General features: G+C 40.1%; 2 protein-coding genes across 2 annotated transcripts in view; one reads left to right on the plus strand and one right to left on the minus strand.

Moving 5' to 3' along the window:
- Nucleotides 1-15,734, plus strand: part of LOC150039124 (uncharacterized) — a 226,264-nt gene that overhangs the window by 88,185 nt on the left and 122,345 nt on the right. The gene's annotated exons all lie outside the window — the stretch shown is intronic.
- The window catches only part of LOC150039129 (phosphatidylinositol 3,4,5-trisphosphate 3-phosphatase TPTE2-like), a 33,096-nt gene that overhangs the window by 8,747 nt on the left and 8,615 nt on the right, over nucleotides 1-15,734 (minus strand). The window contains exons 5-7 of the mRNA XM_090328004.1: nucleotides 8,276-8,337; nucleotides 6,139-6,219; nucleotides 3,058-3,163 (exon numbers count right to left, since the gene is read on the minus strand). Coding sequence (XP_090184130.1) covers nucleotides 3,058-3,163; nucleotides 6,139-6,219; nucleotides 8,276-8,337 — 249 coding nt within the window. The remainder of the gene's footprint in view (nucleotides 1-3,057; nucleotides 3,164-6,138; nucleotides 6,220-8,275; nucleotides 8,338-15,734) is intronic.

Below are 15,734 nucleotides of genomic sequence, written 5' to 3' on the forward strand. Positions count from 1 at the left end.
ATCATTGGGAGAATTCACCGAAGTCAGGCCTTAGGTTTAGCTTCTTTAACCAGTTTGTGCAGAAATTTGCAGGCAACCCAGCAGGAGGTGTGACATTCCATTGGAGTTACTGAGAGATGAAACTGCTGCCACATATTCTGTTCTGCCTGATTCTACCACCACCCCACAGCCGTTTCCTGAGAGGACTGGAACCAAAAACTCTTGGTGATGGGACATTCTGTGCTAAACTCAAAGTCCCTTAGTTGGTTCCAGCCATTATGGTGACTCTGGATGGGTGAATTTTCCATCCAGTGCTGAACAGCCTAGATGAGGGAGATGCTAAATGGGTATGAGGACTATGGGCCCCCCAGAGGAACCGTAATCCCCACCCGAGGGATATGCATCTACCGTTGACCGGTGTAGAGCATTTGCATGAGGTGCAGCTAAGACTGCGAGGAGACAGCCTAAACAGCCCTCAGGCTCGGGGTCTCCTGAGGGACACGCCCAATATCATGGAGGTTGGCATCTATGAAAACCATTCCCCCGCACAAAGATGCTTGGCCTCAGCAGAAAGACAGATACATGAGCCAGTGGGTCTTGCTTCTTCCTCAACATGGCCTCCATTCTAGGAATCATGGCCTCTGTCCCCCCTCTCAGGTTAATGCCTACCATAATTCAGATATTGCCTAAATCCTTGCCCCTCACTTATTTCAAGATGATGGGAGGAGATCGGGGACATTCTCCCCCTCCCTGAATTCTTACTGTAAGAATGTGCTTGCATCTTGTAAGTAGGTCACTAAGCAACACATGCCTGCTTGCGTTGATATGCAAACATCCTACTACCTGGCCTCTACCCCAAGCAAACATCCTACTACCGGACCCCCTCCCCCGAGCAGTTCCTATACCCCAATCCCTCTCCTGAAGAGGCATATAAACCCTTGTGTGAAAAATAAAATTGGCAGCTTGATCAGGATGCTTGTCTTGCTGCCTTCTTCATGTCTCCTGTCCCTTTCATTCCTCCCTCTAGGTTCTTGGCCCTAGTTGATGTCCCGCTGGATGGGACACTCTTTCACTTTGGAATATTTATAATTAATTGGGGATAAGTGTTTTCTATCTGGGTTGGCTTCAAACCACAATCCTCAGTTCTCAGCCTCCTAAGTAGCTAGGATAACCAACGTGACCCCAGGGTGTGTGACCTTTTCCTCAGTTCAAATGGCCCCTCTTCCTTTAGCCTTTCCTCCAAGATCTGGTTTCAGAGTCCACAATGAAGTTTTTCCTTTCAACCTTGCCTATTTCACATTAACATGAAGCATGTCTGATTGGGTTTTCATCTTGCCTTGTTTTGGTGTCTCTTAATTTCATGGATCAAACACTATCATCAGAAAGATTTCTGATGGAAACATGGCTTTTGCTGCACTCTCCTCTCCCTTGTTCCAGTTGTCCAACTGCTTTCTACTGATATCCTCTAGCAATAAGCCACTGAAATTCACAAGTACAATGTGCTAAGCCTTTATTTTCCTCACATTTAAACAATTTACATCACACAAAGGAATTTCATCCTTGAAAAATACAGACAAAGCTGGGCTCAGTGGCTTCCATAGTAACCATAGCTCCTTAGTGTCTGAGATCTGAGGATCAAGGTTCAAAGCCAGCCTGGGCACAAAAGGACCCGAGACTCTTATCTCCATCTAACCTCCAGAAAACAGGAAGTGGGGCTTGGCTCAAGGGTACTGCAGAGCTTAGGGACAACACCCAGGAACAGGGGTAGGGTCATAGCCTTGAGCTGAAGAGTTCAGGTACCACTCACAGGTTGGGCTGGAAACCCATGATCCCCCCATGCACCCACCGACAAAATGCAGACAAAATGAAGTGAAAATTCTCTGTCTCACCTTCTTCTACATGTTTAGGTTTCTAGCTCTAAATAAATAACCTCTTTCACTATTTTTCTAGGCCAGCCTGTGTAAAGAGAGACTTCATCTAGGAAAAGAGTACAGCGGCCCAAGCCTGTAGTCCCACTTGTGGGAAGACTGAGATGGAGAACCCAGGGGAAAACTTTGGAGAACTGGGTGGTCTGTGCCAGTCTTTCCAGCAATATTGGGAAGTCTAATCTAGACAGTCTGATTTCTTGGAAACAGCACCAACTTGGCAGTTGCTAGAGTAGTCTAGTAGAAGAACAAGTTCTCCAAACCTGTTCTATGTCCATGGAGATTCAGGTGTGAGTGTCAAACAAGGGCAGTCAGGGGAATCCAAGTGCTGCCCTCTAGGAACCTTGTCTGTACTACCTAAACCTGGCCTGCAACAGAGTCTAACTTTTGTATTTGCAAGTAGCAGAGTTTGAAGTCTGGGTCTTGAACCTGCTCAGCTTGTCTAGCTGACACTCTATCACTTGAGGCATGCCCCCATTTTGCTTTTTTTGGTTGCAATTGGAGACTCAGAGTGGCTTGGGATGGCTTCAAACTGTGGTCCTCCACATGTCAGCCTTCTCAGTAAGGAGGCTTTTAGGTAAAGAGCCTTGAGAACCCCTGCATTGTAGTTGGTTTTTTTTAAAATCTAAGCACTTATTTGTCTTTTCTGTTCACAACCCCAGCTGAATGCTAGCATATGACCTGGCCAAAGGTGGCAACAAATAAAATAAGGCATCCTGATGGAGAAGATAGTGAGGAGATGCTTAGAGGAGGAGGAAAGAGAGAAAAGACTATAGTTCTGAGAAGAAAGGGCCGCTGGAAGGACTGGCCAAGAAAATGAGGCAGGGCCAGCAATGCTGAGATGAACCATGAAGGAGAAATGAGTCTGAGAAAGAAGGATTCTACTGGGTTCTTTAATCTTCTCTTCTATGAAAAAAATCTATCCTAGGTTGAGACAAGAACATCGAGAACAGAACGCAAGGGGTAGAACCTCCCCTCAAGTGGAAATGGGCAAGGGAATAAGAGAGGCATCTAAGGAGAGCTCAAGAGGGAGAAGGTCACATGCATTGACACTTAGCTGTGATGTAGGATCATTTGCATAACATAAGCAAAACCCTCCCAAATAGTGGATCGCACAACCTCTTGTCTTCTCCTTCCTTTCTAAAGCACTTACCTTGGATGGAGTAAATCACAAATTTCACAATTTTAAGAGGTTTTTTCACTGGCATTTCCCAGTTCAACACATTCTTCAAGATGTCAAAGTAGTGGACATAGCGACTCTGTAAAGCAACAAAAGCCTCCACTTTAGTGGGAATGCCAGATGTAAAGTCAGTATCCTAATCTCCTTCTCTTTTTCAGCTTGTGAACAGCAGTAAGAAAGGAAGACAACATTTAGGGCTGGGAGTTTGGCCTAGTGGTTAAAGTGCTTGCCTAGCATGCATGAAGACCCGGGTTCGATTCCTCGGTACCACATACATAGAAAAAAGCCGGAAGTGGTGCTGAGGCTCAAGTGGTAGAGCTCTAACCTTGAGAAAGTCCAAGGACAGTGCTCAGGCCCTGAGCTCAAGCCCATGACTGGCAAAAAAAAAGAAAGAAAGGAAGACAACATTTAGAATGAGCCCTTACATTATCAACATTCTTATGTATTTTCCTCATTGTGGAAAAAGAGCCCAGCTGAGACTTGCAGACAGTAACATGGAAAGAAGAAGCCCTTGCTTCTAGGCTTGCTTATGACCATGAGAACAGTGAAGGTGCTGAAACAGCGATGACAAAATCTGTTGTCATGCACTAGAGAAAGGACTATGGTTTGGGAGATAGTTCCTCATCAGGAGGAATGACATCTCCACTTAGCTACACTAGATGATTCTGTACCATTAGTTAGGGGTCCTCTACAGAGAAGAGATTCTTTATCTACCTTTTTCTCCAATATGTTTTTTTTTTTTGGTAAGGGAACCTTTCAATACTCTGGCTCCTAGCAAGTTGCTCAAAGAGGATTTCTTAGAATTCTCTTTGAGAAACTCCAGATGTCTGATGATGAACCAACTGAGAAGAGTTCATAAAGTGAACTGCCACATTTCCAATTAGCAAAAGCACTTGTACTGCATTCGAGTGGCTGATGTCTGTAATCCAAGCTACTCAGGAGGCAGAAGCTGAGAGGACTGAAGAATAATGCCAGCTAGGGCTGAAAACTTTGAGATAATCCATCTCTATATACTTAGCCAGAAGTTGAGCTAGAGATCTAGCTCACCTGGTAAAGTGCCACTTGTGAAGAGTTCAAGCCTACTGAGCACCAGGCCACTGAGTTTAAGCCCTAGGATGGGCAAACAATGAAAGGGCAATAGTGAGAAAGATGCCTGAAAATGCAATAGGGCAATGCAAGATGCAATAGGGCAGTGCTGTACCACTTCGCATCTCCAACTCAGGCTGTTTTGGTTCTTCATTAGAACTAAGAATGAACGGATTTCCTGCCAGGGCTGGCTTTGGAACACCATTCTCAAATCTCAGCCTGTATCTAGAAATACAGACAGGTGCCAGTCATCAGTGTCGGGTAGATGCTTTGCAGTTGTTGGATTTTTTTTTAAGAGTGCATATGTTGGGTGTCATGCCAAACTTCTTGTGAGGTAAAAGGACCTGATGAATAGAATTTCCTTCAAAGTAATCCTGGTTGAGGAAAGAAGAGTAGGGAGGGTGACCCAGGGTTTGAGAAGAGTGGGGAAGGAATAAACAAAGCATGACTATAGGTTGGGATGATGATTGTAGAAGGCATTGTATGGTTCCATCTTTGTGTGTTAGAAGTTGGATATGAAATGTGTATTTAAAAGGCTCCTAGATGGAAGGCTTGATCCCCAGTATACCAGCAGCATTCAGAGGTGGGTATGGGGAAGTAATTATATTATGAGGCTTTTGACTTTATCCACAGATTCATTCGGTGAGGGCTTCCTAAATTTAAAGCATTAGTAGGAGGTGGGGAAAATGTTAGGAGTTGGGGCCTCATGAAACCAAAGAAGTCACTGGAAGGATGGATCATGTCGCAAACCCTTCCTTCTCCTCAGCTTCCTGGGAACCTTGAGGTGAGCAATCCTTCTCCACAATACCCGCCTCCTTGACATGATTGTTCAGTGTCAGTGTAGGCCCAAAGCAATGGGATCAAGTGGCCTTAAAGGAAATCCTGAAACTGTGAGCCCAAATGAATCTTTCCCCACTTTAAGTTCTTTGGTCAGTTATTTTTTTTTATAGTGACCAACACTCCAATCCAATATAATTGGGATTTTTCATATTTTCATAATAAAGTATTATCAGAGGAAAATAGGACAACAGTGGATAGTTTAAACAATGTTAAGAATATGGAATGAAAGAATATGATAATGTCTGCTGGAACAAGATTTGTAAAATACTTATTTTCCCAGTTCATTCTGTTTTCTTCTTTCATACTCCCATTATCTCTGTGTGTCTTTATCTCTCATTCTTGGTCTGAGGATCTCTCATTCTTTCTCTTCTCTGCACTCTTCTTTCCCCTACACTGGGGTCATCACAAAACCATCCTGGCAGTGTTCTAAAGACCTTGAATTGCTCATTGCCTTAGCAAAAACTGGTGAAGGATCCAATCTCTCTTTCTAGGGAAACCAATGGCTAGTAGATCATCTACTAGCCAGAGATCATCTTCAAGCATCAGAAAACCTTAGATATTTGACCTTCCTTTTTGGGAGGGGACTCAGTTCCAGAAGCTGTAGGGAATAAAGAATAAGAAATGGAATGTGTGATGCTCTGTTGAGAACTGTTGGGAGCCAGAGTGGAATCAAACTGTACCTTGATTTGCATCAGACAATTGCTTTATTGTCTTATGGTTTTCTGGCCTTATTCTGTTTAAATGACCTGAGATTTACCATATGAATGTAACACCTGGAAGTTCCCTGGTTTCAAGAAGGGATATAAGCCTTGAGTTGAGGATAAACGGGGCTGCAGTCTTTACCTGGGCTGCAGACCTACTAACCCCATGTGTTTGTCTCTCTTCTATTTTTTCCAGTCCCTGCCCCGTATTTCAGGAACCCCAATTTGCTGCCGGTAGGCCCCGGCAGAGAACCAAGCCAAGTAGCCTATGAGGCTACAGATGTGGGCCTCCAAAGATCAGGAAATGGTTAGGAGTCACAAGTCCTCTGCCATCATTGATTGTTAAAGAAGGGTTACAGATGCGACCAGGCTAAATGTGCCACTAACATCTCCCCATAAATAACTTTTTGTAAAAAGAGAAACTTACTTGGGAAGGAGTTTCTACACCTTGAAACTGACTGCTCACATTCCTGTCAGTTCTGCGCTCCCCGAAGTATTCAAGGCTGTCCTACAGAAAAGGGGTTAATACAATCACAGTGCTTATCTGTCCTCGTTGGACAGAGCTACTTATGAACTTTCTTAGTTCCTAGCTTTTTAAGTGGCTAAGATTACAGGCACAAGTCTACAATGCCCACCTTTCCTTTGATTCTTTTAAAAATTACTTTATTATTTTTTGAGAGGTCTTTCTAGCTCCTTTGCCAAATTACTGATTAGCTCATTAGTTTTGGGGAGATGTTAATTTTTGAGCTTCTTGTATATTTTGGATATTAGGACTTTGTCAGATATATTGCTGGTAAAGATCTACCAGTCTGTTGGCTGTCTTTTTAGTTTAGCACCTATGTTCTTTGCTGTGCAGAAAATTTTTATTTTGATATAATCACATTTGTCAAGTCTCTCCTACTTTCTGTGGCCTTGCCACTATTTCCAAAAAGTTCCTGCGTATGCCTATCAGTTCTAATATTTCTCCTACTCCAACTTGCAATAGTTTCAATGTTTCAGGCCTGACTTTGAGGTCTTTAAATTCATTTGAGTTGATATTGGTGCATGGTGATAAACAAGGATCCAATATTAAATTTCTACATATGGAAGTCCTAATACCAATTATTGAAAAGACTATATTTTTCCATCACACATTTTTATTGTGCCTAATTTCTTTATATATACATATATATATATATATATATATTAAGATGCTGGAGGGGATGTGGCCAGGAGGGATCATTATTACACAGTTGGTGGGAGTGCAAACTCATTCAAGAATTATGGCAGCTCCTCAAAAGACGAAACATAGAGTTCCCCTATGACCCAGCAATTCCACTACTTGGCATTTACCCAACCGTCCAGAAACAAGGACATACTAAAGCTACTAGCACAACGATGTTCACTGCAGCACTATTTACCATAGCAAAGATATGGAACCAACTCTGATACCCTTCGATTGATGAGTGGATCAACAAGATGTGGTATTTTTACACAATAGAATTCTATGCTGCTGTCAGAAAGAATGACATCACTCCATTTGGAAGGAAATGGAAAGACTTAGAAAAAATCATATTAAGTGAAGTAAGTCAGACTCAAAGGAACATATACTCAATGGTTTCATCTATTTGTCATAATCAGTAGAAACCTTGGGCTCTCCTAGCAGCGATTTACAATAGAGCAAAACCTAGATACATAAGGACATACAGTATGTCGCTAAATGAAAGGACCTATAGGAAATAGAAACAAAAGCCATAAAATCAGTGATTATTGTACTATGTTATCTCCCATTTCTTTTGCTGTCCCTTGGTTATCTCATATTTTTATAGTATTTCACTTTGTTATCTGATATATTGTATATATGCCTATTTGGTTATTTGAAATTGGATAGGAAAGGGGCAAAAACAAGATGAGGGTGGGAGTGGGGGGAGGGAAATGGGGACCAAGACTTGAGAAAGGGTATCAATGTTTGTGAAGTAATGCACCTTCTATCTGGCGAAAGTAATGTAACCCTCCTATTAAGTACAATAAAAATATTTTTAAAACTCATTATAAAGGTGTTGTACAGAGAGGCTACAATTACATAAGTCAGTTAATGAGGATATAGCTTTTTAGAAAACGTTGATTCTTATTTCTTAAATACAGAATTACAAAGTCATGTCTATATCCTACAACATTAAAGAAATGGTAGGAAGGAAGTAGTGGGTGGAGATGGAGGGAGGAGAATGATGAACGAGTGACCTTACTCACAATGCACTGAATTCTCAAACTGCTTTTTTGAATGGCAACTACTTATAGATGGTAAAAAATATACCTTAAAATGCTGTTCTTCTTAGTAATTCTGAATTTGGACATTCCCTCGCATTTGTGTCTCACTGCTCTCACTATAGGCTTGGCCCAGAACAAGAATACAAGGGTACAAGTCCAGTAAATAACTGCATATTAAACAAGGCTGCATTAATCCAGGCTTTCACTTTCACTTAATCACCATGAGCTAAGCATTTCCTTAATATTGTACCATGAATGCTTCAGAACTAGCAAATTCAATACATATAAAAGACTAAGTATCAAAACCTTTTTCCTACCTTTGCGGTTAAAAACGTGCCAGTGGCAAGAAGTAGAATAGATATCATTGTGCCTGTTCGTCCTAGAAAAGAGCAGAAATGAGTTCAAGAAACCTTTGTTCCAGTGTAAAAATACACTCACAAATACTCATTTGGTATTGGTACTGTTTCTTCTGAAGTGTTGCTGTCTCAAAATTTCCAATTGAGAAATATTAAGAATTTATTTTTCATTAATGTAATGAAAAGAACGCTGGTCCTCATGTATAATTCCAGATTCCCAGGTGGGAAGATCAGGATGGTTGTGATTCCAACCAGCTTAGGCAAAATAAACAGGACCTCATTCTCAACCAGCAAGATGGGCCGGGTGCTTCACATCTACAGCCCTCATTGGGTGGGAGACATAGAAATGGGTTTCAGACTGATGCCAGCTCAGGAAAATGTAGGAGGTACTTTCTCTAAAAAAAGCATTGAAGCAAAACAGAGCTGGGCATATACCTGAAGTGGGAGAATGCTGGCCAAGCACGTGCCAGGTGCTGAGTGCAAATGCAAGCAGGAACCCACATTACCAACTAGAATTGTAGTCCCTATGTAATTGCATTATTTGAATTGTATTGTGAACATTTGCAAACATAAGAATGTAGAGAGACAAGCATAATGAATACGCATATTCCTATTCCTCAGATTATATAATTCTAAGTATTTTGCTGTAGTGTTCTTGCTTACTTTCTACCTCAGCTTACATGCCTGCTTTTCTCTCTTCTCCCTCTCTCTTTGCCTCTGCCTGTGTGTGTGTGTGTGTGTGTGTGTGTGTGTGATAGTGTTTTGTAGCAAATACTTTGATAATTATAGCAAATTCTTGACTTCTTTCTGCTTCAAATCACTCATCCTCTAAGTCTCTTCTGTTACCTTCTACTTTTATCTTAGTTTTGTCCTACAAAATTTAAGTTTGAAAATATGTTCTTTTCTCTTTCTATATTCATCCTTATAATCTAATTTTTAACATACCCATTCACCTGAAAAGTACACATTTTTCATCTAGTCTTTAAACATTTTTTTCCACTGGAGGAAGAACAGATTTATTATCTTCATGTACAGAGAAATCAACATTGCACATCTAACCCAGCTTAGTAGCCAGTTCCTTAGCCTTTGCCTTTTCCAGCTTGCCAATTTGAGTCACATATTTTGGACTGAGGACGTGCCTTCCCAGTGAGGATGGATCTCATCGTGAGCTTCAACTCATGAACTCCTTTGGCTTCTTTTGATCAAGAGAAGGTACTCTACCAATTCAGTCATATTATCTCTACTTCTAGCCTTTTGTTTGTTAAACAGAGACAACCATCTTAGGGATTTTTTTTTGCCTGGGTTGCCACAAATCTCACATTCCTGAGTAGCATGGGTTACCAGTGCCTGGTTGAAACTTTCACATAGGCAAAAACAAAGTATCTTAAATGCCAAGTGAGAAGTCATTCATGTTGAGGTCTGGTTCTCAGAAGATATGCAAATGGCTAATTGATACCTAAAGAAATGTTCAACTTCTTTAACCATAAAGAAAATACAGATAGAATCTGTGCTGATTTCATCACACCAAGGCAGAATGGAAGTCATAAAATAAAACAATAGCAAAGGCTGGCAAGTATGGAGCAGAAAGGTGAGAATGAACTATATTAGTATACTGTTGGTTGGTTTGAAATTAGTCTATCCACTAGAGAAATCAGTATGGAGGGTCTTCTTCAAAACACTAATCATAGACTTACTTTGTAAGTTTTATAGGTCTTATAAGTTACAAGGTAACTTCTCATTTTATAGAATATCTTGTTTGTGACTTTGGATGTGGTGAGCTCTGTGTGTGTGTGCTGTGTGTGTGTGTGTGTGTGTGTGTGTGTGTGTGTGTGTGTGTTTCATACGTTTTACTACAGAAAAACCTCAAACCAACAATTTAATGGTACAACTTAAAATGCTGGAAAAAGAGTACCAAACCCAACCAAAATCTAGTAGAAGGAAACAAATTATTAAAAGTAAAGCAGAATCAAATGAATTAAAAATCCAAAAAAACCCCAGAACCCACAAACAAGGAGTTGGTTCTTGGAAAAAATTAACAAAACTGACAGACCCTTACCAAATCAGATCAAAAAATGAAGGGAGAACACCTAAATAAACAAAATTATAGACAAGAAGGGCAATATAACAACAGAAATTACCAATATCCAGAGCATCCCAAGGGATTACTTGTCAAATCTTCATTCCAACAAATTTGAAAATCTAGAAGAGATGGACGAATTTCCAGCAAATACTGAAATAACCAAACTAAACCATGAAGATCTAAATCTACTAAACAGACCCACTTCAAGTAATGAAATAGAAAAAGCAATAAGAGTCTATAGGATTCTTTAAATACAGAATCATGTCATCTGCAAAGTGGGATACACTATACTCCCAAGCTCCTTGAGCTGATTCAAAACTTAGGAAGAGTAGCAGGCTATAAAATCAACCCTCAAAAATCAACTGCCTTCCTTTACGCCAACAGTGAGAGGAACGAGGCAATAATCAGGAAAGAAACTCCTTTCACAATAGCTTCAAAAAAAATAAAGTACCTATGTTGTCTCTCATCTCCTTTGCTGTCCCTTGGTTATCTCATATTGGTATAGTATCTCACTTTGTTATCTGATATATTGAATTTATTTGTATTTGGGTATTTGAAATTTGATAGGGAAGGGGGGGAAAACCAAGACGGGTGGGGGGTGTTGGGGGGGAGGGAAACGGGTAGCAAGACATGTGAAACGGTATCTGGCAAATATCATGTAACCCTTTTACTAATTACAATAAAAAAAAATAAAAAATAAAAAAATAAAGTACCTAGGAATTAGCTTAACTAAGAATGTAAAGGACCTTTTTGACGAAAACTTTAAAACCCTAAAAAAGGAAATTAAAGCAGAACTAAGGAAATGGAAAAACCTCCCATGCTCCTGGATTGGAAGAATCAACATTGTGAAAATGACAATCTTGCCAAGAGCTATCTACAAATTCAACGCAATACCCATCAATATCCCAATGTCATTCTTTAAAGAAATAGAAAACGCAATCCAAAATTTCATATGGAATAATAAAAGACCCCGTATAGCAAAAACACTTCTTAGCAGAAAGAACAGCGCTGGAGGAATTTCATTTCCAAACTTTAGACTCTATTACAGAGCTATAATTCTCAAAACAGTTTGGTACTGGCACAGGAACAGGCCTGAAGACCAATGGAATAGAACTGAGGACCAAGATATTAAACCACAGACCGATGGCCACCTAATCTTTGACAAGGGAGCCAAAAAAATAGAATGGAAGAAAGACAGCCTCTTCAACAAGTTGTGCTGGCAGAACTGGTTAAGCACCTGCAGAAAACTAAAGCTGGATCCTTCGTTGTCACCTTGCACTAGAATTCACTCCAAATGGATCAAAGACCTGGAGGTAAAAGCTGACACACTGAAAACATTACAGGAAGGAATAGGAGATACAGTAGGCCTCCTTGGCACAGGTCGAAACTTTCTTAATAAGGACCAAGAATCACAAAAAATCAGAGAAAGGCTGGATAAGTGGGACTGCATTAAACTGCAGAGCTTTTGTATGACAAAGGACATAGCTAGTAAACTAATCAGGAAGCCTACAGAGTGGGAGAAGATCTTCACCAACCAAACAACGGACAAAGGCCTCATATCTAAAATATATCAACAACTGAAAAAATTGAATCACTCCAAAACTTATCTCCAAAGTAACAACCATCCCATTAAAAAAATGGGCCAAAGACTTAAAGAGAGTCTTCTCTGAAGAAGAAACAAAAATGGCCTATAGATACATGAAGAAATGCTCAACATCTCTGGTCATAAAAGAAATGCAAATCAAAAGAACTCTAAGATTCCACCTCACTCCAGTTAGAATGGCCAGGATCAGGAAAATGAATAACAACAGATGCTTGAGGGGATGTGGCCAGGAGGGATCACTACTACACTGTTGGTGGGAGTGCAAACTCGTTGAACCACTATGGAAAGCAGTGTGGCAGTGCCTCAAAAGGCTAAACATAGAACTCCCCTTTGACCCAGCAATTCCACTACTTGGCATTTACCCAACCATCCAGAAACAAGGACATACTAAATCCACTGGCACAACAATGTTCATTGCAGCACTATTCACCATAGCAAAGATATGGAACCAACCCAGATGTCCCTCAGTTGATGAGTGGATCAACAAGTTGTGGTATTTGTACACAATGGAATTCTATGCTGCTGTCAGAAAGAATGACATCACCCCATTTGTTAGGAAATGGAAAGACTTAGAAAAAGTCATATTAAGTGAAGTAAGCCAGACTCAAAGGAACTTAGGCTCAATGGTTTCCCTCATTCGTCATAACCAGTAGAAACCTTGGGCTCTACTAGCAGAGATCTGCAATAGAGCAAAATCTTGATACATAAGGCCATATAATGTGAAGCTAATTGAAAGGACCTCCAGGATATTGAAACAAAAGCCATATAATGAATAATTGTTGTCCTTAATGTACTATGTTGTCTCTCATCTCCTTTGCTATCCCTTGGTTATCTCATATTGGTATAGTATCTCACTTTGTTATCTGATATATTGAATTTATTTGTATTTGGATATTTGAAATTTGATAGGGAAGGGGGGAAAACCAAGACGGGAGGGGGTGTGGGGGGGGGGAGGGAAATGGGTACCAAGACATGTGAAAGGGTATCAATGTATGTGAATTAATGCACCTTCTATCTGGCAAATATCATGTAACCCTTTTACTAATTACAATAGAAAACAACGACAAAAAAAGCAATAAGAGACCTCTCATCCAAGAATAGCCCAGGACCTGAAGGATTCATAGCTGAAATCTATAAGGCCTTCAAAGAAGAGCTCACACCAATACTCCCCAAAATCTTCAATGAAGTTAAAAGTGAAGGCTCTCTACCAAACCCATTCTATGAAACCAGCTTAACCCTCATGTCAAAATGAGACAGGAACTCATCAAAGAAAGAGAACCAGAGACCCAGTTCTTTAATAAATATTGATGCAAAACTGCTCAACAAAATATTGGCCGATCAACTTCAACAACTCATCAAAAAATTATACACTGTGATCAAACAGGACTGATCTCCGGGATCCAAAGCTGGTTCAATACATGCTAGTGGGTTAATATAATTCATCACATCAAAAGTAGCAAGGACAACAATCACATGATCATCTAAATAGATGTAGACAAGGCATTTAACAAGATCCAACACCCCTTGATGCAAAAAGTTCTGGAGAAAGTAGGAATCATGGAACATTCCTCAGTATAATCTTACACGACCACCCTACAAACTAGCATAAAAGTAAATGGAGAAAAGGTAAAGCCATTTCCTCTGAAATCAGGAATGATACAAGGATGCCCACTTTCTCCACTCCTGTTCAATACAGTATTAGAATTCCTAGCCAGAGCAATAAGGCAAGAGCCAAACATAAAGGAAATTGAAATAGGGAAGGAGGAAGTGAAACTTTCTCTCTTTGCAGATGACATGATTCTTTTTTTCCATACATCTTTTATTGTAATTGATAGAAGGGTTACATTATATTTATCAGATAAAAAGTGCATTACTTCACAAACTTTGATACCATTCTCATGTCATGGTCCCCATTTCCCTCCCCCATTCCCCCATTCATCTTGATTTCCTCCCTTCCCTATCCAATTTCAAATGACCAGTTAAGTATATATAAAATGTATCAGATAACAAGGTGAAATATTGTAATAATATGAGATAACCAAGGGACAGCAAAAGAGATGAGACATAACATGGTACATTAAGGACAACAATCACTCATTATATGGCTTTTGTTTCTACATCCTGGAGGTGATTACTAGATTTTGTTATATTGTAAATCTCTGCTAGGAGAGCCCAAGGTTTCTACTGATTATGACAAATGAGGGAAACCATTGAGCATATGTTCCTTTGAGTCTGGCTTACTTCACTTAATATGATTTTTTCTAAGTCTTTCCATTACCTTACAAGTGGGACAATGTCATTATTTCTGACCTCAGCATAGAATTCCATTGTGTATAAACACCACATCATCTTGTTGATCCACTCATCAACTGAGGGACATCTGGTTTGGTTCCATATCTTTGCTATGGTAAATAGTGCTGCGATGAACATTGTTGGGTTCGTGGATTTAGTATGTCCTTGTTTCTGGACAATTGGGTAAATGCCAAGTGGTGGAATTGCTGGATCATGGGGTGATCTATGTTTAGTCTTTTGAGGAGCTGCCAACTGCTTTCCATAGTGGTTGAACAAGTTTGCACTCCCAATAACAGTGTAGTAGTGATCCCTCCTGGCCACATCCCCTCCAGCATCAGTTGTTATTAGATTTCTTGATCCTGGCCATTGTAACTAGAGTGAGGTAGAATTTTAGAATTGTTTTGATTTGCATTTCTTTTATGACCAGAGATATTGAGCATTTCTTCATGTGTCTATAGGCCATTGTTATTTCTTCTTCAGAGAAGACTCTCTTTAAGTCTTTGGCCCATCTTTTAATGGGATGGTTGTTAATTTGGAGATTAGTTTTGGAGTCATTCAATTTTTTGAGCTGCTGATATATTTTAGATTTGAGGTCCCCAAAATACAAAACAAAACAAAAGAAAATTAAACTAAATCATAGACAAGAATGCAAATATCACAGCAGAAATTACCAAGGTACAGAACATCATAATGGAATACATCTCTAACTTTATGCCAACAAATTTGAGGATCTAAAAGAGATGAATGAATTTCTCGCCAATATTAACATACCCAAGCTGAACCAAGAAGACCTAGTCCAAATAAACGGACCTATGTCAAGTCCCGAAATAGAAATGGCAATAAGAGACCTCCCATCCAAGAAAAGCCCAGGGCCAGATGAATTCACAGCTGAATTCTATGAGGCCAGCAGAACAGAGCTCACACCAATACTCCTCAAGCTCTTCAATGAAATTGAAAGTGAACACTCTTCTGCCAAACTCATTGTACAAAGCCCCCCTAACCCTCATCCCAAAACCAGATAGGGACTCATCAAAGAAAGACTCATCTCTGTGATGAATATTGATGCAAAACTGCTCAACAAAATACTGGCCAACCATCTTCAGCAACTCCTCAAAAAATTATACACTACGAAAAAAAATTATACACTATGCTCAAACAGGATTCAGCACAGGGGTGCAAAGCTGGTTCAATAGACGCAAGTAAATTCCTATAATTCAACACATCAACAGGAGCAAGGGCCAGAATTCCATGATTGTCTCAACAGATGCAGAAGAGGCATTTGACAAGATCCAACACCCCTTTATGCTAGAAGCTCTGGAGAAACTAGGAATCCATGGAACATTCCTCAGTATAATAAAGGCTGTGTATGACAAACCCACAGCTAGCATTATACTTAGTGGTGAAAAGCTAAAGCCATTTCCACTAAATTCAGGAATGAGACAAGG

Source organism: Megascapheus bottae, unplaced genomic scaffold (genome assembly GCF_031878675.1).
Source record: "Megascapheus bottae isolate mThoBot1 unplaced genomic scaffold, mThoBot2.hap1 HAP1_SCAFFOLD_76, whole genome shotgun sequence".
Classification (NCBI taxonomy): domain Eukaryota; kingdom Metazoa; phylum Chordata; class Mammalia; order Rodentia; family Geomyidae; genus Megascapheus; species Megascapheus bottae.